The sequence below is a fragment of the Ixodes scapularis genome, unplaced genomic scaffold, assembly GCF_016920785.2.
Source record: "Ixodes scapularis isolate PalLabHiFi unplaced genomic scaffold, ASM1692078v2 PGA_scaffold2__306_contigs__length_199485367, whole genome shotgun sequence".
Classification (NCBI taxonomy): Eukaryota; Metazoa; Arthropoda; class Arachnida; order Ixodida; family Ixodidae; genus Ixodes; species Ixodes scapularis.
The window spans coordinates 170,956,872-170,983,694 of NW_024609857.1; the positions used below are offsets into that span (position 1 = coordinate 170,956,872).

Sequence of the window (26,823 nt, forward strand, 5' to 3'; positions counted from 1 at the left end):
GTTGGCAATAAGCTTGCCTACGAATTCCCCGGTTCGTTTTACGTTGTTGTTTGTCTGGGAATTCTGCAAAGTCGGTGCTTGTGCGTTTGTGGTGCACTGCTCCCGAACTACAAGTATGTAGCAACTAGCTCAACTTTTGACTGTTATTCAGTTCCTGAATCTCTGTTGGGCTACATAGTTGATGACAGGTTAAAGATCCAGTAGATGAGCCGCCTCTAGCTCGACATACATGGGTAAATTACTTCCAAAATGTAATTTAATTACAATTACAATTACTTCGCTTCAAAGTATTTTAACTACAATTACAATTGCTACTACGTGAAAGGTAATTAATTACAATTAGAAACTACTTTTAAAAAGTAATGAAATTAATTTACAATTACTTATTTCTGAGAGCGACCCGACTTGGGCCATATAACTTTAAACGAGTTGTATAGAATGCAACGTATTTATTTGTTCATTCCTTGCCCAAATGTTTGAGGAGGCGTAAGCATCGCTGCATAAATGCCACGGAGTGTACTTTCCCCTATGAATTTTGTTAAATTCATGATAGAACTTGACAGTCTGCAGCAATGAAGTACTACATTATTATATTTTAATAGATAATATTAAATTAGTCCAAATGCTGGAAGACGTCAGATCGCTGAGAAAAAAATTGTGTTGACAGAGTTTTGTTAGCCAGACAAATAAAAATGCGTCAATTAGTCATATATGAATATTTTACAAGTGTTAATATAAAACTAAAATCTACACGCGCTAATACGACCGCATTCACATGCAAACATCACGGTATTGTAAATTATTTACATTGAGTTGAAAGTATAATGGGTCAGAAATATATAAGAACTGAATCGGTGCTCGCGAATCATTAGTGACAAATATTCACAGGTGCGAGGTCAGTCTCCAAAATGCTTACGCAAAGAATATTCGAAGTAAAACCAGCAGTCAATAAACTTGAAAATAATATAAAGATACAAATCTGCGCCAGTACTAAAAAAGGAACGTAATAACCTGGCAAAAAAGAAATAAAAATAACTTCATAGACAATTAAAATTCCCAACCTCGGCTGAAAGCTGAAGCTCAATTTTTTTCTTTCAATATGGTGGCGTGTTTACGCTATTGTTTTCTGCTCGCACAGCAGAGAGCGGTACACGGCGCCATTGAGGTAGGCTCCAAAGAGGAGTGTCTCTCAGCCCACAGTGTAAGCAACAAAACAACGAACAATGCGACGCTATTTATGTTGTGCGTGTGCGTGTGTATGTCTGTGTGCAAGTGTTTCACCGAGAGCTAGGCTGCTCGTGCGGGCGCTGAGGCTTTCAGAGAGGTTCCGTCGAAGCCGCAAAGTTTTGCAAAAGAAATTGTAATTGTGCCTGAAATTTTGCAATTACTGATGCTAGAAAGTAATTAAATTACAATTACAATTCCTTTTAGCCAAAAGTAATTAATTACAAATACAAATTACCAAGAAAAGTAATTAAATTACAATAATTCAATAACTGTAATTGAATTACTACCCAAGTACGTAGCTCGAGCGTTTTGATGACACTTTGTCGCAAGCGCAGCCAAGGCATGATGGAAGGTAACGAGCATATGCTGGAGGCAGAGCACCTGCAGGTCTCCCGTTGCCGACCATAGCGTCATGCGAGGCAATCCACGAGCAGTCGTTTTAATGCCACTAAGTGCCTTTATAATTAACACCTTTCCTACACAACTGTTCATTTTAATGGGACACTGAACTCTCGAGGAGCTTTTCGTCCAGTGCCAGGATAGTACAGGGTGTCACAAAAGAAAATTTACACGGTCTTTTTTACCGCAAAAATAAACTAGGCATCGCCGAACGCTCATTCTCCGCCCAAAGGTAGCGCTAGAGGTCGCAACCAGGTGCCAAAGTTTCAGCCCGATCCAATAACTTAATCAAAAGTTATAAGGGATCTTCTGAAAATTTCAATGGGAAAATGGCGACCGACAGAGTTTTCAAACACATGGGGATCTATGGCACCAGAAGCCGAAAACTGGCAAAAATGGGCTCCGTATTTTCGCACGTGTCACCCACCCCTGCACATAACCTTTACTTTTCTACTTACTACCCTTAAAAAAAAACCGCAAAAATACCTCGCATATTACCTGCACTTGCCGCCTGAAGCAACGTTTGGATCTTGCTAGAAATCATACCTTTATTTTTATTACTATTTTTTCATCGCTGCAGTCATTCAAAGTTATCATCTACGGAATGGTGCTGTAGCTGTATAGGGGTGTGGTTGAACCCCGACTGTATTTGCCCGAATATAACACAACCAGAAATACAACGCAAAGAAAAATTTTGATAGCTTTAAAAAAGATTTTAAAACATTGCAGTGGAACCTTAATTATGCGTCCCTAGTTTAATGCGACATTCCGCATTTTATAACAAATTTGCCCGTTCCCGACGAACTCCCTGTACCTTAGTGAGGCTGCATAAAGCAAACTGCCTCCAAGGGCGCAACAGGAGTGAGGAAGAGATGGAAATCGGTAGAGAATTGATGTGCATGCTTAGTCGTCGTCGCTGCTCAATTCTTTCTTGCTGTTCGCGAGTGGTGTGTCGTCGTCTGTGCCGTTCATGTTGTTCAACAGGTAACACTGGAGGAGTCCGCGTGACACAATAGAGCGCGGCACGGCCTCCCACGCATTTGCAATCCAGTGGACGACTTGGAAATATACGCCCACTTGACGTATCCCGTTGGCCAGTGATGGAAGTGGTGCGCTATTCGCGCCAAGTTGTGCCATAAACGAAAGTTTGCCATATCTTACGCCAAACTGCCATTTTCGCTAAGAATTGTGCCACACCTGCGCCAAGATAAAAAAACAAATGAAAATATTTTAGTATTGGTCGATTTTAATATCCAGGGGAGTAGGAGGGAAGGAGAATATTACAAATATCTATTTCACAGCATCTGTACTCCCTGTATGTTACGTTTCTTCTTACCTTTACAAAAATTATCAGTGATACAGTATAGACCACTTACAACGTAACCGCTTATAGTGCAGGACCGGGTATAACGTGGTTTTTTTAAACCACCGGTTCGCCTCCCATAGAACTCCATGTATTTACATACCGCTTAAAATGCAGGCGCGCGAAGGGAAATACCGGTTTTAGTGCGGTTTTTGCTACAGCCCGACGACCGCGCTGACAACCGGAGCAGCGAGCACGCTTCCCTGTGCGACACTAGATAACGGCGCTGACGGCACGGGGCGAGGTAGTTGCTCGAAGAAGTGGGGAGAAGCGAAGAGAGAGGCTTCAGTAGGGATGCACGCACGTGTCGTTCATGTGCGTGCATCCCTCCGCCCCTCCGCTGCGTGAAAACAAAGAAAAAAACAACCGCACCGACAGACCAATCGCAGATCGAGGAGAAGGGTTCGCGCGCGTTGCATGCCGCAAACATGGCGTCGGTTGTGATCGTCGTCCTAGACGGCGTTCATCTCATCGTTCTGCGTAAAAGCGCTATCCTTGACTGTGAATTTTCGTTGTGTGTCGCTATTATAACCCAGCACGTACTAAAAGGGAAGATCCACCTACTCTAGCGGCGATGTCGTGGCGGCGCTCTCAAGACGGCTGAAACGCCCGTGTCGTCGTGTTTGTTTACTTCGACTACAGTGGTGATTTCTAAGCATTTGTGTTTTCGAACATCGCCCGGATTTCTTATTTGGCGCATTTCATGCGTGTGCTCAAGTTCGAGGTATTACTGGCGCGTACCGTATGAAGGATGCGAATTTTCACGCGTTTTCATCTTCGGAGAAAAGTGATTAGGGTTAGCAATTTTGACCGCTCGCAACGTCCGTCCGCAACCCGCGACGCCGTTAAAAGGCTGCGCCAGGCAAAAGCCGCTCATTTCTTTCAAAATGTGTGACACACTTGAGACAGAACTGTACTAGTCTGGTGAAATAAAGACTTTCCTCAAACTAAGCTTTATTTTTCATCTAACATAAAATAAATTCTTTTACGAAGGTAAGTTGTCTCATGGCATGTATTTTGGGCTGAAAAATTGACGTTTTGGTTATAGCGCGGTACCGCTTATAGTGCGGATTTTCGCGACTCCCGCGACATACGTTATATGCGGTTTATACTGTATTGGAGTTTCAAATGTATTCTTATAGAATACATTAGAAACCCAATAGAAACTCATTGATCATTTTTGTATGCGTAGGGTCTGTGCACAGTTGAAGGCTCGAACGCACACAATTACAAACACACAAACTAAAAGCGCAAGTAACAGGGCATTTGGTGTTTTTTATTAGTTTAGCTGATGAAATAACACATAAGAAAAGATGACGAATGCCATGATTTCGTGCTTCTGACGCTGTTTGGTGCGTCCCATTGGCTCGAAGTGTTGGCTGTGCTTTTACTTACTGTACTTTCACAATTGTAACGCGGAATTTTTGTTTGCTAAAATCGCTGCCCAAAAATAGATGCGTTTTACAATCGAAACCAAAAACCAAAACTCAATAAAACGCTATACATACTCAGTATAAGTTGGCTAGCCCCATTGCCATCGTGACCGTTCGTTTACATTCGCCATTTTTGTATTTGTATCACATGCATTCTCGCATACGGGCTCGTGTCTGTCATCTTAAGATGGAAATACAAAAGAAATTCGAATAGGAGGCATTATTTAAACGAAAGGCCATCATGCTGGTGGAAAAAAATAACTACCGAGCAGCACTGCACGGCCTCGCAATCCCAGCGACCCTACAAGCCTGCTAAGTTGTTTGGAAGACGACCTTTTGAGAGGTGACGGTCGCACACTCGTACAAGCAGAAGAAGTGCGGCACATAAAATGTTTTAGACGAAAGCAAGTATTACCTCTGTGGACGGCGGAGAACCATCGTTGGACTCCGACAAGAGCAACTAGTGCACAATAATTATTTTTGTATTGGCAGGCGTTTCATAAAATCTGTTCTATGACATATGTGTTCGCCTGCTTTGCCTGCGCATTAGAATCGGGGGCATACATTGAGTCAAAAGTGTGAAATGCAATTTATGGAGTCATGTTCATCGATATATTCAAAGTGCATAACAGTTACGTTGCCGCCTTTCTGATTTTGAAAAAAAAAAAATCTAATTTTCATTAGCACCGGCGCTCTTAAAGTGCATGAAGTGACAAGGCTTCATGTCTATGTTTTTGTGCACTTCCTCTGGCGCAGTTTGTTATTGTGACGAAACCATACCACAACGCCATCGTCCACGGGCTCGAAATATCCCGTGTAGCGTCGTTTCCTGTAGGGATTGAATGCAGTTTCTCCTTCAAGCTTTGACTTTTGCGTCACTATTGTTGACAACGTCGACGGTGGAATCGCATAGTCCTTCACAACGTCCACTTGCCTTTGACCATTGTTCAGATGCAGAAGGATTTTGAGCTTGACTGATAGAGACAATCCACTTCCATTTCGTCGTTCTCATTACGAAAGTGGGTGCCCAAACTGCCGTCCTGTTGTTATTACCCAAAACTTAGATGGCCAAACGGAACCAATGAGAAAGAAAAAACAGACACACCATGTGGTTTGTTTTCATCTACCGCACCGCCGCTTTACCTTGGCGGTGATGTAAACGCCAGCGATGATACTGCCACACGTGTCGCCGAGCGGGCGAGCGTGTGGCGTGTGGAACGAATGGCCGCATGTGTTTTAGAGCGCAGCTCTTAGGGGCCCGTTTCCAGCCTGAGCGGCGTCGGCGTCGCCGTCAGCGTCACCGGGGGGGGGGGGGGGGGGGTCGGTCGGTCACGTGACCCCCCCCCCCCCTTTCCCTGAGGTCACGTGATCCCCCCCGGGGTCACGTGACCATACAGGGAGCAAATGCCGCTCATGTTTTTTGTGGCACGTGTTTTTTGATAATTTTTCCGCCTTTTCACAAACCTTAGAACAAATTTGTCCCATTTTCTTAGGGGCTGATAGTACTACGGGCACACCATACCTGCTGGCCACTTGTTTTAGGTTATGCTATATTTTGTGTAGGTATGGCATAACCACCACCCGGTTTTTTTCAACGGGGTGCCTAGTTTTTTCACCCCCTTTTACATTCTTTACCAGCGTTCCTATCACTTCGATTAAGACCTGATTCGGGAACCCTGAAGATTTTAGTCTATAGATCTGAACCAAGAAACTCCGACGAGGTTCGTGAAAAGGCGGAAAAATTCTCAAAAAACACGCGCCACAAAAAACATGTACGGCCATTTGCTCCTTGTTCATCGGGCGTTGTATATAGCATTCCTCTTTCATGTGGAAGATGCTATGTAGGACAGACGGGACGGTGTCTGAATGACCGGCTACGAGAGCATAAACTTGCTTTAACATCCAATGTAGGAGGTCACCTTTCGGTGCACTGTAAAACCTGTATGTGCACACCATCTTTAGAAAAAACATCAATCATTGGCCGCTTTAAAGAAAAACAAACGCGCGAGGTGCTCGAGGCGTTCACCATCTTGAGCCTGACCGATCGCTGCGTTAGTCAGCCGTCGGTAGCTTTGAGCAAAAAAGAAGTTGCCTTCTTGCAATCATTTGACTGCGGATGATCTGTTTCTCTGGTGACGTTGTCCCCTGTAAAAAATAGTGCTTCATCTTTCTCTTCCTCACTTAATATACTAGAGTTGTGAGTGCGCGACTGTCTGTGTTCTGTGTTCCTTCCTCGTTTGTCCTCGTCTCTTTGTGCGCGATTTCAACCATGTTCAACGTTTACCAACTCGCCCAACTTACTACTCTTCTACAAAATATAAGATACCTTTTCTAAAACGAAAGATATAACAAAATATTAAATTCCAATCATGTAATTTCCTATGGGTTATTCCATAATGTATCATTAAAAAAGAAAAAAAAGTTTTAACGATGAGCCGTTTGGCGGCTTTGGAGCAAAGCGCCAGCCTATGGATCTCCAGGTTGCGGGTTCGAATCCTGTATGAGGTGCCTGCAATCTGTCTGGCTCATTGCGGAGGGGCCACCAATAACCGAGCTTTTGGTTGCACGTCAAAACATCCCCAGGTGGTCGAAGTTCATCTTCAGTCCTTCGCTGGGGCGTGCCAGGCACACATCGTTGGTTTGGCAAGTAAAACCCCCAAATTCGACTTTTTTTTTTAACAATGTGCACTGATTTGCAAGGGTCTACCATACATTCTAAAGCTAATAGAATTTTTATGAAGCCAGTTTTTTATCATAAATAAATCACAGACCTAGAAATAAACAAGATCTGGCCTAATTATGGAACATTAGGGTTATTTACTTTTAATCTCTTGACTCTAGGGAAAAAAAAGGAAAGCTTTAGGATGCAGGTCAGTTGGTGCTGAAAACGAGAATACCAAGTTTACCGATAATCGTTCGTGCCAACATTATTAAAACTTTCGTAAGGCAACGGTACCTTATAAAAAAAAACCAGGCTGAGAAAATCTCGTTTGAAGTGTCTTTTATGCTGGCACTTCTACCTAATGAATTCATGGAAAAAAAGAAAGCTTTAGTATGCAGTCCAGCTATAGTTCAACACAAAAATATGGAAATTTTTGAAACCAGTTTATACGAATGCTATTAAAACCTCAATACAATAATGTCAAAAAGAAAAAAAAAATAGATGTTTACAACACCCTGTAACGCCGAATCAGAGCGCAGCTCTTGAGGAGGAGGGAAGGGTACTGAGGGGAGGGTATGCCCCTCCTTCCTCCTCACTTCCTCATCCTCCCCTCATCCTTCAACCTCCTCCCCCCTCCTTCCTCCTCTCCTCCGTCCTCTTCCTTCTCCCCTCCCCCTATCCTTCTCTTTCCTCCCCCTCCCCTTCCCCATCGTCCTCCCCGCGCATTGCATCATGGGAAATGACCCATAATGCACCGTGCGGGACCCTCGTGACGTCACGAGTCTCCCGCGTTGCATTATGGGACATTTCCCATAATGCACTGCGCAATTACGGCGATGGCAACGCCGCTCATGCCGGAAACGGGCGTCTAAGAGCTGCACTCTAAGAAATAGAAGGCAGAAAATTATTTCAGAGTTTTTCGTACACTAGTGTAAGTTTGCAGGAGTCCTGGGCACTAGTCCTGGGTCTTGTTGGGCTTGTGCCTTTTAACCATCCTCTTCTTGAGCCTCTCACTCTCCGTGTGAGCCTTGTCGGTCTTGCGGAGCCTCTGCTTGTCCTTCTCGAAGCCCCTGCGAATCAGACAGCTCTCAGTGCTGTAGCCGAGCTGCTCTGCCACCACCTTGCTGGTCTATCGCCATGCCTTGGTTGAAGCGAGACACTGCTTCCGCGATAGCTCTTTCCACAGCACAAGCCAGGAAGCCTAAACAGTTCATGGGCACATTGCCCGCTGTGTACTGCTGCCTTTCTCAGGTGCTGAGCTTTTGTCGAATTTTCCCCGGGTCCTCAAAGGCAGCTGCGACCGTTTACGCGAGGGTTACAAAACATCTTTGATGAACAACTGCAATTAGCATAAAGCGTGCCTTTCTGCATGCAGCTGCCCAGCCTCCACCACGGTTCACGCGGTTGAGTCCGTGATGTGGAAAGGTGGCCGATCTCGAACTTCCAGTGGCTGCATTTGCGCTGCAGTGACCAAACAGCTATACGCGATCCAGCAAATCGTCATAGAGATCAGTGATCACGTCACTCTCCATGCCAAATGACCGAGAGCCGCTGACGCAATAACTGCGCTGCCTCTCTCCGCAGAGTACTTTTTTTTTGTTTATAATTTCTTGGTGTAGAAATGGCTGAAGGTGCCCCGAAAAAGATGTGCAATTTGGAGAGCGTAGTTAATGCTGTGAATCTGTATTACCGTATTTACTCTCATAATGAACACATTCCCCACAATGGGCATCAATATTTGGACTTCTTTCTTCTTCTCGCGTAATGAATGCACTTTTAATTTTCGGCTCTGCGAGTCTTGAAGCTAATTTTCTTTTGCCGCCAAGCTGCCAGGCCAAGTCAAGCCAAGCCCAAGTTGGTCTCGTAATGGCTGCAATTGTGGGGTTGCAGAAGTGATCAAGCGTGAAACTGAGCGGCGCGCATGTCTAGTGAAGCTGGGGTCGAGGAATTGCCCAGCACCGGACGTGCTTCGTCCATTGGATGCATTGATGTCAACAAACACGCCGTCGTCTGTGATTTACTCTTGAGCAGTAGTATCGTGAAAGTGGTAAGGCCGAAGAATGGTTGTGTCGCTCTTCATGCTTGAGTGAGCTTTGTAGGGCGCTTTTTCTTCGGCAAAAGGCATGCCAAAAGTGCCCTAAAAAAGTTTGCAATTTATAGAGCGTGGTTTCTGTCGCTCGCCCATTACCAGCCATGGGTGTGCCTCTGTCAGTGGAGATATGCCACAGCACCCTGTTATGTAACATTGGCACCTAAAATGACATTTGCGCGAAGTGTGTAAATGCAAAAATCTTACCCCGCGTAATGAACACAATGCGCCTCCCATATATTTTTTTCTTTTTTTTTTTCGGAAAAAGAAGTGTGTTTATTATGCGAGTAAATATGGTAGTGGAGGCAAGTTAAAATTGTCAACTTCTCTCATCCGGGTGAGTACCAAGTAAACAAACTCACACTTTGAGTGCGTCTTTTTCAATGTTTGCTTAATTGGAAGCATTTCGCTGTCCCCTCGAGCTTCAAATTATCAAGAATACGTGTACTTCGTATGATGTTTACCCCGTGCACCCCATCGCAATATTGCTGCCGTAGCAGACTACTGGCTGGGGACACGGGGCTCGCAGCCAAGTGCTGAACAGCAGACGAAGGCTTTTGGTGCCCAAACATTGCTTTTAGGAGCCGGGGCCGCGTGCAGAGCTACAGATGCTCCGGCATTCCCTCTTAATCACTCCCGATAGCACGTGACATTTGGGAGGTCCGGCTTGGTACAATATAGCCCAATTACCGTAAAATCTCGTACGAATGCCCGTCCCCCTTTTTTTTTTTTGGCTGAATATCCTCGACACGAAAATTCCGACATAACGCTTACGCTCCCATTTTTACCAGATATTGGTCATGCGACTTTTGACGGGAATCGAATTGGCTGCGTTACCTGCAGTGCCGGTACATGCGACGAGCGTGTTCGCAATGGGTTTCTCATGCTTATTACGCTGCGACATGTGAATCTGCTGTGTCCGTGATTTGTGGCATTCGTTCCCGTAACATACGTATTCATAGCTGGCTCCTGCGATTTTAATATGAAAGCATTAACTGTTCCATGAAGCGAGCGGACGTCATCAGCTTTGAAGCCATGCCAAACGGCACCTAAACTCCTTTCTCCAACTGAAGCCGCCATCTGGTGGCTTCCAGCTTTGAAGCCACGCGAAAAGCCTAGCCAAACAGCACCCAGTTTCCCTGCTCCCAATGGAGCGCAGTGAAGCCGAAATTTGATGGTTTTGGCTTCAGTCCCATTGGCTGGTGCAAGTCATAGTTTCAAGGAACGAGGCTCCCATTGTCCGCTGCGCGTCAGTTTCAACAACTGCCACATATAACGCTGCGTGTCCACACTGCCAATGCACTGGTAACACGAAGCGTCCAAGGTCAGAGCGGCGAGGAGAGAGCGCATGCTTGGCCGTCGACGCAAATACGCGCAGACGAAATAAGGGAGCAGAATAACGACATGCATGCTTTCGCATTCACAACTCATAAGAAGTGCTTAGGTGTATACCTCGAGTCTTTTTTGTCTGCAATCTGTGCGTGGTATATCGGTTCCCACGACACCCGAGTTTGTAGCAGGTTCTCGCAAGCTTATCGCACTGTGTAACTCAAATCTTATGCATCTGAATTCTGCGGTACCCGTTTTCATGACGGGGTACAGTAGGATCTCGTTGATATATTTGGCACTAAACACGAGAAAAAAAAAACACTTATGATCCAGGGAAACGTATGATCCGAACTTGACATTTCTAGGCAATAGGGAAAAAATGAAAGACATTTACAATTCTCTGTAATGTCGAATTAAAGCTTGTGTAGAAACTGTGTACCGTTGTGGCATCTAACTTCAGTAGAGTTGCGGGAAAAAGATGATCATAAGCGGTTGATAAAAGAGTCATTAACGATATTAGGTCACGGGAATGCAGTTAATAAGCCGTCGTTTGGGTTGGACAATGAACTGCGGCGTTTTCTTAGGCTGTGAAAAGTTCTGACCTTCAAGGTTTATGTCTGTCGGTTTTCGGGTAGAAGGGACGATGGGTCGTTCTTTCCTTTTTTTTTTTTTTTTTTTTCTTTTTTGTATATGTGTTACTGGGCTTGGGGTTACCAGTGTGTTTGGCGGTCGGGAGGCGAGGGGTCAAAGATAAGTGAAGTGCGTGACGCAGAGTCTGTTGTCCTTGTTGTTTAGTCAAGAGGTTACGTTGGTGGAAAGTGGCATTCTTTGAGGTTCTCACCCTCTCCCCCCTTTTTTCTTTTGTATCGAAGTGCCTATATAACCAGGTTTGGAAAATAAAAATTTCAGCTGTGTTAGAGACTTTTTAGTGTTGTGTCGTTTACCCGCAGTCTCGGGGTTTTTTCAACCAAGTGGAATTTACCTTTAAATTGTGGGACAATTTCCCGGTAAATTCTCCCGCTAAATATAGCAAGCAAACTTCCCGCTAAAAATTGGCAGAAAAATTTAGCGGAAAAAATTGGCGGAGAAATGACCCTGCTACTTCTGTTGGAAAACTTTTCCTGCTAAATTTGACGCAACAAGTTCCTCGCTAAATTTAGTGGAAAAATTTCCCCGCTAAATTCCTGAAACGGTTCTTAACTGTTTCACTGGTCACACTCTCCCACGATGTGTTCAGGTAATGCATAGCATCAAGCATTGTGGGGTTGGCGGGCTCTTCCCTTAGGGACATGCGAGCCAAGAAGCGTCACACGATTCACTTTCTGTAGAGGTGCGTCGCGTTTTTAATGATGCCGGCATCCATAGGCTGCAGGTGACTCTTCGTGCTTGCTGGTTGAGGTTTGGCAGGAACGATGTGTCCTTCAGATGAGCCAAACAGTTATCCAAAAAGAGAAATCCGTTTTCGGTCTTTGCTTCCCAGTTGCCTTCGAGGTACTGCAGAAACTCTTCGAAGAGGCTGCAGGTCATCCAAGCCTTGGTGTTTTGTTTGTACACACGAGGAAGCCGAGCATAGTTTTTCAGGCATGTTGGGTTCTTCCATTTCCTGACCATCCATGGCTTAATCATGTCCGTGCCATCTTCATTGCAGCACAGCAGCACGCTTACTCGCTCCTTGCTGACCTTCCCGCCGTGGCACGACTTCTTTTTGAACTCAGAACTTTTTGAACTCTCGTGGGTTGTGCCTTGTAGAAAAGTCAAAATTTATCGGCGTTATGGATGTCACATGGGGCATAGGCATTTACAATGCCCGAAAGCATTGCAACCCAGTTCTCAATATCCGTTGAATTTGCACTGGCTGCTTCACCGTTCACTTGGCGGTACGAGATGCCACAGCGAACCCGAAATCAGGCCATCCAGGCGTTCGATGCAGTGAAATCTTCGATGTCCATGATGTCCGCAATCTCCATGGCCTTTTCCCGCAGAATGCTTCCGTCGAAGTTCACGCCACACGCCCGTGCTTGCTTAAACCACTTAAGCAGCTCATTCTCTAACTCTCCGTGCACTGCTCCGTGGGCTTGCTTCGTTGCTGCACCGAAGACCAAAGCGTTTTCTTCTACTTCCTTTCGTTTCGACACAACCATGTTGACCGTCAACGCAGGCAGTCCGAGGTCCTTGGCGATGTCAGTTCTCTTCCGTTTAAGGTCCCGGTCAACAACCGCCAGGATGTTAAACTTTTCCCTCAAAGACAAAGCTTTCCGCTTCCGCGACGCCATCGCCGTTTCTCGGGCACAGTACGGAAAAATACAAAACCGTTGCACACCGCAGACCACAGTTCAGGAACAGAAGAATGGCGGATTGTCAAACAAAGAAGTTGTCGGGTTTTTTCATTTACTATCACCCGTACATGGCTCAAGAGTTACTCATAGGGTAGCGTCTATCAGTCTTACAGTCACATAGTCAGTTTAAATGGTGCCTTCAAGCATTTGGTGGAGTAACCGAGAGTGACTCATAGTCACGTGTCTATCATGAAAACGCTCAAAAATCAAGAAGCGAAAACATCGCTTCCCTGTACACAGTTGGTACACGGCATGCACAGCTTGAAGGCAAGAAAAGGTGCTCACTGACCAAAAACGTATGAACCGGTCGTAACTCTATGGGATATTTTTCAAGCCCTGGATTGTGAACGTACGAGACGGAAAATCGTACGAACCGAGGTCGTATCAACAAGGTTCTGTAGTTCGTAGTAAGTTCCCGCATGTTTATTGCACCTCAATTGCCCTGGCGTTTACCGCTAATTTTACAGCGGAGCTGTTAAGGGCTAGGTTCCCCAAGACTGTGTTCGGTACCAAACAAATGTCGACACAAAACTCTGGACAGCCACCGCCATCTACGAGCGACGGCGGCAACCAGACAACCGGCTGTCGGCATCGCTCATAGATGGCGGCAACCTTTCCAGCCTTTCCACTCCAGTTTTCACCATTCTGGTTTTCCACTCTGGTTTTCACCAGAGTGGAAATGCTGGATTTCTCTAGGCGTGGTCCTAGATGTCGTTTTCGAGGTCGTCCTTGAGGTCGTCCTAAATGTTGTCTTTAAGGTCGTCCTTGACATTGTTGTCGAGGTCGTCCTAAAAGTCGTCCTTGAGATCGTCCTAAACGTCCTTGAGGTCGTCCTAGATGTTGTTCCTGCGGTCGTCCTAGGCGTCGTCTTTGAGGTCGTCCTAGGCGTCGTCCTTGAGGTCGTCCTAGACATCCCTGAAGTCGTCCTTGAGGTTGTCCTAGATGTCGTCCTTAAGGTCGTCCCACCATAGTACAGCTTCGCTGGTCTTCCTTCTTTACCAGAGTGGAAAGGCTGAAAGTTTTTGATAAAATTTTGCTGTTGCATCTCGGAAGGTCGTTCGCCCCATATTTTTCATAATTTATCTCTTCACTTTGGGTGGGCATTATTATGGGATTTTATAGTCATATAAAATTCTTATGGCTTAGCATTTGCTCGTTCCTGTATCGCTTGTCAGTGGTGTTGTTTAGGCCTGTCGTGCTTGCACTTCACTTCAACATCGAGACCTCCAGAACCAACGGTGTTCCGCACTTTTATCTGACCCGCCACCACCGCCTCTTCCTCTTTCATGGCAATAGCTGTTATGGGCTCTTCCCACCACTGGAAATGACATCTGTTGTTAATGTTCTGGTTGTTGTCCTTATCGATGATGTGGTTGACATTTAGGGCATTTGTCATGAGGGTTGCGAAATCCTTAAAAAAGGTTGCCCATCGCCTGCGAAAATCAAACCTGGGTCCGCCGCGTGCGAAGCTGAAGTCTTGCCACTGACGTACACTGCAACTAACAAACCACTCTATACTTAGGTTTTTTTTTTGCAGTGCCCAATGCCCACTGCACGCATTCCCTGAAAAAAAAAAAAGCCAGCTTTTTCATTCTGGTGAAGAAGGAAGAGCAGCGTAGCTGTAGCTTCTGTTCTCGGCGGTGGCTTTCCAGGCGAGCGATCTGCTCTTCTTTTGCAAGGGAATCTGAAGCGCCCGACGCAGTTGAACTTTAGGCCATAGCGGCCTCGCAACGGTTGCAAAACCACTCGCGCTGCTGCGCACATCGCCGCTCGTTCCGTTCTTGCTTTTCTTCCTCCCAAGAAATGCCGCGGTCTATGAGCGTCGGCGGCAAGTGGACAACCAGCAAACACAACACTCTTAAAGCCCCTCGATGTGTTTGCGTTTGTCTTGCAAGTAGCGTCAAATGCGCGAGTGCACGAGGCCCATGTCTCGAGCGGCCCTTGGAAGCAAATGGCGGCGCAGCACTGAAATGAGCGGGCCTTGGAAGCGAATGGCGGCGGAGCACCCGCTCATGGCACGTGTCTCGCGCGCTTCCACAACAATGGTTGGCGGTACTTGTAAAAAAACGCTTTTATCAAGGGGCTTTAAACACTCTGGACCACTACCGCCATCTATGAGCGACGGTGGCAACCAGAGTTTTTTGTTGACATTTCTTTGCGGGGGACACGGTTCTGGGGAAACTAGCCTCTAACAGCTACGCTGTAAAAAAGAAAGTATTTGATAACAAAATGTTGTGGTACTGTCAATACCAAGAGCTCATGCCGAAAGATGCGCTTTCACGCGCTCCAGAACAAAAAAACAAACAAAAGGATTCGGAACAAAATGGTCGGGTGTCATTCTTGTTCTAAACGGTTTTGTTTATGTACCACACGATGCGCGAACACGAAGCTGATGCCCAACGACTTGCCGTGACTAAGTCGCAGGTATCGCTAGGACTGTACTGTGGGCAAGCACAGGGCTGCTCAATTTCTGCTTTCCCCTTTAGAATATTTTGTTAATGCAGGCATTGTTACGAGTGCGAGCTTCTGCCACTTGTTCCTAGGTGGCGCTGGCAGTGCTGATGGCGCAGGTGGGCAGCTTTGTGCCGTGCGACAGTGCCGAGCTGTCCCTGGTGGATGCCGTGCTGACGCGCATCGGGGCGGGGGACCAGCAGCTCAAGGGAGTCTCCACCTTCATGGCCGAGATGCTCGAGTCCGCACACATCCTCAGGGTGGGTGCTTTGGACCTCTGGGCGGCAGACGCTCGGGAGGTTGAGAGGGCTGTAACGGGGCAGTGTACAATATTTTCCGTTAAGTATAGCATGGCAGGAGTGGCGTGACGTGGTCACGTAACGCCAATCCTGCTAAGTGTCACGTGACGACGGGTCACGCGACGCACAACTGTGACACATTGAGACAACTGTTGTCATTCCACTGTCGCGTGACGTGGCGTCAAGTGACACGGCTACAGTTAAACCTCGTTTATATGTTTCTCAAGGGGGGGGGGGGGGGGGGGGAATTAGCGCAAAAGCGTACGATCTGCAAAAAACGTAAGGAACGAGAATGCTCTTCGGGAGGCGCTAGAGACGAGACAGGGGGCAACTGTCACGAAACAATTTGTTTTGCTCATACATTTGTGGCTGTGAACTTAAATTGGCTCAGAAAAAGTTTGTGAACATTCATACGTATAAACTAAAAGAAATGTATGAAAAAAAAGTTTTTAAGCATAGGTAGGCATGAGCTCAAATACGTTATTGCAAAGATTCGTCGGTGTGAACTCGATTATGTTCGGAAGAACCTTATAATTTCCACCTGCCGCTCAGGGCAACTGATGCGTGGCCAAGCGACGGAGTCTTGGGCCTGCGGAGGGCTGTTTGCCGACATCCTTGTCCCCATGCACTCGCACGCAACACAGCCACAAAAAAGGTCTTACTGGATGAAAGGCTCGATGGATGTGCAGGAAAGATTGTGGCATGCTAGACGAGTTTTGACTGACTTCTTGACACAGACCCAGAGGATTGTCGGAACCTGCAGTGTACCAGCTGAGTGAAATTCTTGCAGCTTCTTTCACGTGAAAAATCAAGAACCGCACGACGAAGCAGACCAGCAATCGAACAAAAACAATGTGGTATCACGACTTAAAGGGAAGCTAAAGCGGTTTTGTATGTGAGGAAACACACTTAAATCGTTTTTATATGACCTCCAGGATTTGAATATCACAATTATTTTTAGAGCTCAGCTCTTAAGCGCTTGTTTCTGCATTTCGCGGCGTCGCCGTCGCCGTCACCGCCCTGCTAATTTAGCAGGAAATATAATTGGTGTTGAGGTCACGTGATGTCAGTTTTTCCTCTAAATCTAGCGGAGAAACTGAATTCATACATGGGTGACTGGACACAAAGTCACATGACGTCATCTTCCCCACTAAATTTAGCAGGGAAACTGTTGGAGGAAGGGAGGGTATGCAGGAGGAGGAGGGGAGGTTACAGAGGAGGAGGAGGGTACAGAGAAGGAGGAGGGTACAGAGGAGGAGGAAGGCATACTTCCGCCTTTGTACCCTCCCCTCCTCCTCGAGAGCTGCGCTCTAATTTCGCATTACAGAGATTGTAAATTTCTCTATTTCTTTTAATTTGGTGCATGGAGGCTGCAGCAAATAATTTTCAAAGTACCGCCAGAGGCCCTCCTTCCTGGAGTGTGACGTCACAAAAGGAGTTTTCGAAATCTCCGCTCTCGCACATTTTCGGCACCTATCAAAGCTATGCATGCGCACTCTTGATATCTTTAAAAAGGGCAGAAAAAGGCGTCACGACCGATGCCAGGGCAGGAAAATATACCGAGCAAGCTTGCAATTGCATGTGCGGCCTTCGAGCGACACGCGCTCTGCGACCGAAAGATCCTCTTACGACGTAACGACTGGTCAGAGGTTTTCGTGTTTTCTCATGTTTACCGTAAAATACCGAGCCAGCGCCCCCCCCAATATTTGGAGATAGTTCGCCTAGATATAGAGGGGGTCCTTACTCAGATCGGGCCCGAAATTCAAGATGGCGACCACTAAATGGCGGCCAGTAAAAGTGAAAAAAAGATAGCATTATAGCTTGCATTATTCAAAACATTTATTTACAGACACTCCAATCAATATTCAATTTGGAAAACGGAAATTCTGGTATGCACCTCAGTCGCTATCTGAACCACAAAATGATTCCTCTGAATCGGATCTAAAGATGAGGTCTATGCCTTCGGTCCGCAGCTCGTCGGGGTTCTCAGGGACAACGGCACCGATGTCAGACAGCCGTTCATGAAGATCGCCCTCCTCGCTGCACGTCCAGAGTTCCTTTCACTCTCTGAGAACTCGTACAAGGTGTTGTCAATTTCGCTAAAGATATGGGCACTGTTGCTCAATTTGCGTCGTATTTTTGACTTCCCGAAGTTGTGTTGCAGCAAAACTTTGTACTTCATGTCCCTTTCGTGTACCCTCTTACAGTCCAACTTGAAATGGCGAGAGGTCAGGTAGACATTTTTGGCATTCTTCCGAGGTCAATCCACAACTTCGAGTTTCTTTTGCACCGTATACGTATGCTTGGCGAACAAGGGCAACCGTTCCTAACGCTGGCACTAACAAAATGGCGGCGATGGCTGGTGGTGGGTTCTAGCACCCTCTTGGATTAGATTCAATATTGGCTTTGTCTACTGCAACAGCCAAAAAGCTCGAAACAAAGCTAAAAATAGATGCCTTCAGGACAGGCGGCAGTGAGAGGGGGGCGCTTGCTTAGTTGTGTACAGAAATGGGAAATTCCCGGAAGATGTGGGGAGGGCGCTTGCTCGAGTGAGGGCGCATGCTCGGTTTTTTTACGGTAGTTGCATCTTCAGGCAAAACAAACGTGATATTCAGATTCACGGGATAAAAATACGCTAGAACCAACCTCTAATTTTTTGAAAGAGGTGTTTCAGCTTTTCTTTAACAGTGATGTCACGCGACTCGACAAAATGTCAAGAGGTCGCGTGGCCATGCGACCCATGGTGGCTTGAACCATGATCATCACACATCCGTGTCATCATCAGTGGTCGGAATACTGGGACAAAAATATTACTGAAATCGAGACATAATCGGGACAGGAAATGCCAAAGAATCCGCAATCTGTTTTCTGTGATTCTGTTCAAAGCACTTTTATTGACGATATAATATACAATCTGCTTTTCATCACCAAAACACACAGCCATAAAAGCCGTAGATTGCCCAAAACGGGTTCTCCTTTTTTTTGTTTTGAACTAGGTAAGTTCATTCGTCAATATTTTCACCCCAAGCTTCCACCACCGAGCCGCACATCTAGCGAATCCTACCGTGATACATCAATAAACTTGTTTTTGTTGACCGTCTTTCAAAGCATTCGTGTACGTATTGTACATCCTGGTTGAGCGCTGGTGTTCACTTGCAGAACGCCACTGCCGACTCCCTGGTGGTCATCGATGAACTGGGCAGAGGAACGTCCACCTACGACGGATTTGGCCTGGCCTGGGCCATCTCCGAGTGAGTTCCTTCGGTTAGAACTGCATTCTTACGGAAGCTGTCCCAGATTCTGCGTTAGTCTGTGCTGTGTGTGTGGCACGTGATGCTGGGAAGCCTTGGTGTCACGCGATATTGCAGCGTTAAGAACGTTATTGGATCTAGTAATGTTGTGTGCCAAGCTGGGGGTGTATTGTGACGTCATGTCCTGTGACCACTTTGCGTGACGTTGGGTCATGATGTTGTGTGACGGTGCCACGTAATCGCGCATCGTGGCCTTAAAGGGTAACTGCAAAGAAAAAGTTTTTTTTTTAAAGAGCCTAGTTGGGACAAACACATGCAAAACAAATTTTCTGCGAAAAAAAAAAGAAAAAAAAATTTTACATTTATATTTATTGCGGGAGACTAATCTTAGTTTGCGGCTATTTCGTTCGTTTTAAATTCGTTTTAAATTACGTATAATACCAAAATTGGTATTATACGTCACAGAGTAGCTATTATATGTGATGGAGTGATGCACGATAGCAACACTTTTCATTGGCTAAGAGATTGATTGATAGCTTAGATCAGTGGTCTCAAACATGCGGCCCGCGACTCGCTGGGATGCAACCCGCAGGCAACCGGTTCTCAAGTCTTGAGAGCTAGCATGCGCCATCGTGATTTCATATCGCCGATTCATTTTCGCTCGAAAAGTAGTTCCTCTCTTTTAACGTATTCACATAGTTTTTACTTATCAGTGTTCATTTGCCCTTTGTTTCGCTTTATGTTTTGCTTCCCAGCTTTTGTAATGTACAGCAATTCCGCTACTAGGCTGCAGGCATGAGCTCTTTGTTGAAGAATGCTTCTCGGCTGTGCGAACTCTCGATCAGCAGGAGCAACTGCCAAAGATAAAGCTATTAGCTCAGGATTATTGTCTTAAAAAATATCACCATTAAAAACATGTATAGGTGTTGTAATAGAAATCTTCAGGAAAGCAAGAACTGCCAAATTAACTTATTGTTTGAGGCATATTCAGCTTGGTTAATTCCGAAATGAAGTGAGCAACAAGAACAACAGTGTAATTGCTCTCTTGTTCTATTAGATATGGGAGCATGGTAGCGGGGTTGTCTCATTTTAATTATTGTTGTCACAGGTCAGGGCCCAAAGTAGCCAACCGACAGAACAGAGTCTGCAAAAAGCATAGAGCACAAGGTCTCTTAATTCTCTTTCAAATTGTTTGACAATGCCCCCCCCCCCCCCCCCCCCGGTCAACGTTGGCCCTTGGCCTTCCTAGTGTGGGCTATCTGGCCCCCACGCTCAAATGAGTTTGAGACCACTGGCTTAGATCTTGGTTGTTAAACCTTTGTGATGTGTTTTAATTTACTTTTGAGCAGCATATTTTTATGTTTAAAGAATAACCCATGTGATGAGAGTTATTATTCTTTACAAAAGGTTTACAAGACAGGCACTTCCGCTTGGATTCATGCCATAACAAACAAAAGCTTCGCCATTCTTTCATGGCCTCCGAAGTCTCTGCTCCCGCCTGTCTCGCGTACCTTGACTAGTCGTTTTGCCTAAGTGATCAGTGTTTCCTGTTGACCCAGGTGCTTGAGTGAGACTACTTGAAGTGAAGTCGTGTGTGTTTAGCAGCTGTCGCAGGTGTTAGTGATAGGAAGCGACACGGGGTTTTGGCTTTCATAGTATGGTTTGTTACTTTCATTTTCTTGGGGTATCTCTTTGCTTTCGTAGCGCATTTTCCTTGCTTTCTCAGCGTGCTTTTTTTTTGTTATTTGCTTGCGTGTGCAAATGCCGACTTTTTGGACATGTCAGTTCCTGTAAATTGACACCGTTGCTCTGTAAAGTGCTGCCAGATTAGTGATCGTGACAGCGATCACCAGTGGGTGTTGTCCAAGCGCGCCGAAGGCTGAGGTGGTGTGCCATCTTCATCCCTAGCAGCTGTCCTCTGCGGCGCATCTTTGTATGGCCGAAGACCCAGTTGCTCGCAGCGGCAAGAAGCTGACGCTTCCATTCAGGGTCCATTTTGCGTGCAGTTCGCACAGAACACAGAAGCTACAAAAGGCTGTGGTACGCACACAAGATGCTGCATACGTCGTTCAACTCCACAGTCAAGTCAATCCAAGAGAAAATCCAAGAGCGAGGGGTGGGGCATACTTCTCCGCGCGGGGCGAAAGAGTGGGAGTTTCAAATGTGGAGAGGTTGTTACTCTGACTAAATTATGTCCTGTGGCGTAAATAATGCTAAAAAATTGTGTTTTTTTCAAGTAAATTTTGTTTTGTGACATGCTTGTCCCAATTAGCGTGTTTAAAAATACACTTTATTTTCTTTGCAGTTACCCTTTAAGTCTTGGTTTCAAGAGACGAAACCGTGAATTGACACATCACGTGGCACTGACGTTGCACAATTGATCTCGAGGTGCAAAAAGAATGAAGTCACGAAAACCTGCTGTTTTTCATACATTGCCGTTCTGCATAGAACGGTTTTGTGGATATGTCGAAATACAGCTGCCAATTGTTTTTACCAATTAAAAATGAGACGGGCACTCGTTCCCCGTCCGAGTATTTTTCGGGATTGTATTTGTTGAAGAGAGCCTCGCGGATGTATGAGCGTGTCGTGGCCTCCCCGTGCAGGCACCTGAGCAAGGAGGCAGACGCCTACTGCCTGTTTGCCACCCACTTCCACGAGCTGACGGAGCTGGCCCAGGAGCTGCCGTGCGTGCGCAACGTGCATGTCACGGCAGACGTGCGGGAGGACAGCTTCACCCTTCTCTACAAGGTCAAGCCAGGTGAGGGGGCTCCCTTACGTGTTGGCTTGGATTCACTAAAGGAGCTACACTTAGAGAAGGGCTCTCAAGCACTCCTTTCCCGAGGAACAGCTTCCCCCACACAATGGCCGAGGGACTGCTCCCAATCTCGACATTGACGCGAGAAATCAGCGCAGAAGCCTAAAGACTGGCGAGTGCTCGGCCCCTAAGCTATGCCTCAGCGGGTGGCTCAGATCTTTCGAAATGGCACTTCTTCTGGAAGGAACTTGGAGGCAGGGATTGCCGACGGGATTTAAGATCTCGAGGAACCCTGGGTTTCTAAGAACCCAGTTTGAGGACTTACGATTTAGAGCCTGCGTGGCCAGACAGATGTGGGCATAGAGCCACGAAAAAGAAACATTTTAAGTGAAAAGCCACCAAAAATAAACGCTTGGAGCAACAACATTTTCGGATGCCTGTGTTGTCCTGTACATTGCCATGCATGTCACCGAGCGAGTGCATGGATGGCCGAATGGTTACCGTGCTTGGCTTTTGTGCAGAGCACCCAGGTTCGACTCCTGGGAGGGGTGCATTTTTATTTATTCTTTCAATTTAGCGTTCTTGTAAGTTCGAGAACCTTGTTGTCTGATCAAGGTACAAATGTTCTACATGTCGAACATTTTGACGTTCGAGAGACCCACATGGGTACATGAGGGACTCCGCATGGCGAGCCGAAGTCAGTCTTGCCCCAACGCTTGGTACTGCTGTCACACCGCCATTGACGCATGCAACGCTAGCCTTTTTCTATTTTGTTTTGGGCACAATTTCGCCCCATTAAACCTTTAGTTTGCGTCAGTTTTCGTCACCTCATCAATTGTCATTCGTGACAATATTTAGTTGTCTTATGCCAGCATTACATTTAGGCAACGTTAGATCGGATTGCTACTAGTTTGAAAGGACGTAAGAAGTAAATTCACCTGACTGCCTCAAGGTTTTTCTATGAATGTTCAACCAGTTCAACGCCTGTTTCATAAGTTGTGGCGAATAACGAGTAATACAGGTACCGTAAAATACCGGGAAAGCGCCCACTCAAAATTTATAGATAATCGAGAAAAATTGGGGATGGGCGCTTGTGTGGTCATCAATTTTACATATCAATGTATTGTGCATATTTTTCAGATCTTACAAATTTGGGAATTGGTGCTTGTGTGAAATGGGCAGATGCGCAGTATTGTACGGTAGTACCTTGAGTATAGCACTGAGAAGGAAGAAGTATATTTACGGCATAAGAGAAATCTGCAAGGTTTTCAGTAAAATCTTTAGCACATTTCGCTATCTTTTTTAGATGAATCCACAGAAACCTAATTCGAAACTGCGGAATCTGATCTCTGTGTGTGAAATTCAGACTTTCATATTAAATTCGAAACTTTCAAACTTTTCGAACCTATAACTCGAAGAAATTCAAAATCTTTTCATTTTCTTATCTCGAATCTTAAAGAAATTCAAAATGTTTGAGTTTTTCTAACATTTGTCGGAAGGTTAGGAACCTTCAAACTCAAACTTTCAGAAACCTTGACATTTTTCAAATTTTTCTAACTCGAACCTCGACAAGGTTCTAAAGTTGGTAACCTTTAGAATTCAAACCTTGGCAAGGATAGAAATTTTCAAAGGTTTAGGAGGTTTGTGACATCCCTACTTGTTGAGGCTCCAAGTCATCAAGTTTCGTTATTGCACGGCGCTCCTCGCTGAGCATTTAGACTTCGGCTCACTTTACCGACCCTTTTTGCTCGGTGCTAGCTGTTCATGATGTCATAGATCTTGTACAACTGTCGAGAATCCTAGGTTTCAGCACTGAACTGTTCATTACCTTATTGAACTCATGTTTATCCGAGACAAGGTTTATTTATGCTACTTTTACGCCGCATGCCGTGGCATTTTTGGGCAGACGCTGAGACGTTACGGCGGCCCCCACGTCCTTGCTACCAGAACTGCTCTGTCCTTTAGTGAGGCATGGGGGAAGCCAAATCGAGTTTTTGCCCGACACCGAGTTGAACCTTCAACATACTCCGACTGCAGCTATTTGTTTACCTTGGCGGGATGTTCACAAATTTCCCTCAGAGTTATGTGTTTACTGCATAGTTCCTTGCTTGTTAAGTTGGTTTGAATAATCTCTTGTGTAATGATGCCATTTTTTTTTGTCTTTCTTGTTCTCATCAGTGTTTTTCTAATTTTATAATAAGTACTGTGAAGAGGTCCTGAAGGTAATAAAGTGAAATGAAATGAAAATCTCAATTTTCTCTATTGCGCTCGCAGGTGTCTGCAACAAGAGCTTTGGTGTGGAAGTGGCAGAACTCACACATTTCCCAGAGCATGTCATAAAGGTAGGCCCCAAACTGTGGGTTATATCTGTGTGTGTGTTTTAGAGATCTGGCGCTGCAGTTTCTGTTTCATCTGCGCCTGCACCATTCTCCCGCATGTTCGCATCCCTGCACCAAGCACCCATTTTTTTTTATTGCGATGGGAAAATTAAAAAAAAAAAAAAAAATCAGATTATGCATTTACGTAGCATAGTGTTTGATTCAAACTTAGGATTGAATGCTAGAACTATTTTTGATGCTATTTGCATCTCCAGCTCATTGCTTGCCCTTTCGCGGCGGAAGCAGGAACTGCTCTAACAACGGTCCCCCGGTTCAACTGCTCAGCAGGCTCAACGGAACTGCTCATGATCATAGCTCGCCAACAGCCAGTGCTGAATGCAAACAACTCTACAAGCGACACTATCCACTGTCCCAAAGGGGTGCTTTGAACCTTTCTGCTCCACCAGTGCTTCAATGCTAACGATTGTGATGCAGTGAACAGATGTGCAAGCGTGTAGATTTCCTTCTAACTGGAAAGGCTAAAATTGACAAAACGACAGCTTGAAAAATTAAAGAAAATAAATGTCTCGGCAAGTTTTGTAACTAAGAAAAAAATGCTTTTCACAGCATTTGACCTGGGGATTAGTGACAAATTTGGAAGTTTAGCCTGTCGTCGGAGGTCGAGACTTTGAGTGAACCCCATTATGCTTTATGTACTCGTATTGTCCGTTTGGTGTCATCTTGTCATCTTAGCTGGCTTGTTAATAAAAACGAAATGCCGCTCTTGGCACTCCTGATAATCTGACAGCTTTGGATTGCCATAGATGTTTGTAAGTTTTAGATTAGGTAATAAGCAATAGATAATATTGAACCTTGAAAAATTATGCATTGGGATATCTCAATTTTATTATATTGTGGTAATATAAGGCTCACAATGAATTCCTTATTTACAAAAATATTTAATTTAACACTACTGCTAAATCCCTCTAGGACGCCGTCCCCTGAGAGATTGCCCATCCCGTTTTTCTGGCTAAATACTCGTAACATGAAAATTCTGAAACACCGCCCCCTTTCCCTCTCCCTTGATTCCCGTCGGTTGTCACGCAATGTCCGACAGGAATCGCATCAACCGCGCGATCTGCGGTACCGGTACATTTGAGAAGCGAGTTCATCGAGGCTCCCCGCATTTTTGTCCACGATCTGCGCATGTAATATCGGCTCCCATAGAGCACATGAGCGGTGAAAATGGGCGCCGTGCGGTGGTGCATGACGCCAGGTGGTGCACGTCGCACCACCTGGCGATATGCAACAATATTTGTGGATTCCAGACGCATGCACTCAAAAGCCCGTCGCATGACGCACATAGTTGCTGGGCCTACATTGGCATTGAACATAGAGCGACTGGCAGTACTTCACTCTAAACTGCACTATTTAGGCCCAAAACGTAAATTAAAGTACCGCATCCAGAATGAAAATAAAACGTAAAACCAGCGTGCATTTTTGTGCCACCACAATATTAGTATTAAAGTAATAATATTGAAGAAAACATTATTGCAAAACATATGTTCACAGCACCAGCAATGCCATGCTTGTTTTTCCTTTCTACTAATCAAGCTTAAATAAAAAAGAACTATTGAAATTGTTTTAATTAATATTTTTGCAGTCTGTATAAACATTAATTTAAACATTCAATTGCAACGTGTATGACTTCGCTGAGACGACAGGAGGTGCATGGTGGGTCAGTCCTGAAGAAAACATACTGTAGAACGCACACAGGCCCCTGAATGCCTCTATGAAGTTCTAGACATGGAGGCACAGATTGAACAGAAAAGGCAACAAATCACTTGTATGAGATGTGACTAGTTTTCATGAGACACTTGGTGCTTTCGTTGGAAAGTACAAGATGTTTTAATGATTTTATGCCAAGAAAGTCGCACCAAAAGTAATAATTATTAGGTGTTATGACCGTGACATCGAAGTGAGCAGGGGGGGCGTTCATTAGGGATTTTATGCATGCGGGAATGAAAAAGCTGACTTCTTTTTTTCTGGAACAAAACCGTGAAACTGGGGAAAAGACGAGTGACAACACCACACAGTCTCAAAACCGTGAAACTGGGGAAAAGACGAGTGACAACACCACACAGTCTCAAATGCAGCTCGTTTGCACCCTAATTTTTTGTTAGCAAACTTCTGTTTACCTAGGTCGACATGTTAATTTGAAAGATGAACACACTCAGTAAAGCGCTTGAAAATGTAATACAAACATACACAGCACATGTTCTAACATTTGTTTGTTTTTGCAACATTGACTTTTGACTGCTCTGACATAACATGGCTGAATAACATCCCTGCTAACGAACATTAATTTTTCAGGATGCCAGACAAGTTTTGGCACAGCTGGAAGGAACAGCTCGTCTTGAAGACTCACTCCCCATGGATACTCAGTAGCTGCCTTAGGTGTTTTCCACGCTCCAGATTTTTCTGTATTGTATTTCATGATGGTCTTGTATTTTTGTCAGCTCTTTTATAATAAAATGCTTGAAATTGGGTAGAGACGTTTCAGTCACGAAAGGTTGCACAGTGCAAACACTGAATGACCAGAACTGGTGGAGTTATTGCCGTGCCAAATTGCTATGATGCCCACTCTGCTATCTGTTGGCAAAATGCAGGTAATTTGTGCCAGTCTTTTGCCTAATTTTTTTTCCCCCTTTCTCAAGAACAAAACTAATATTTTGGGTCTGAAACGTTTCCAGGTTGTTATAGTGGGCATGCTTGAGTGTTTGGAACTTGTGAAAAACCAGACAGCATTTTGTCTGCTTTGCCCAGACTGCCAAACAAAGCCGAAAAAAGACATTATTTTTGCACACATTAATTCTTACTTCCTGTTCTGGAGCAAAACTGAAAAAATAAA

General features: G+C 45.3%; 1 protein-coding gene across 1 annotated transcript in view; it reads left to right on the forward strand.

Annotated features, from left to right (window-relative positions):
• Window positions 1-26,371, forward strand: part of LOC8028452 (DNA mismatch repair protein Msh2) — a 104,875-nt gene extending 78,504 nt beyond the window's left edge. Inside the window, exons 22-26 of the mRNA XM_040221076.3 lie at window positions 15,382-15,549; window positions 18,748-18,839; window positions 21,443-21,597; window positions 23,869-23,936; window positions 26,286-26,371. Of these exons, the coding sequence (XP_040077010.2) occupies window positions 15,382-15,549; window positions 18,748-18,839; window positions 21,443-21,597; window positions 23,869-23,936; window positions 26,286-26,360 (558 nt within the window). The 3' untranslated portion in view covers window positions 26,361-26,371. The remainder of the gene's footprint in view (window positions 1-15,381; window positions 15,550-18,747; window positions 18,840-21,442; window positions 21,598-23,868; window positions 23,937-26,285) is intronic.
• The last annotated feature ends 452 nt before the right edge of the window (window positions 26,372-26,823 follow it).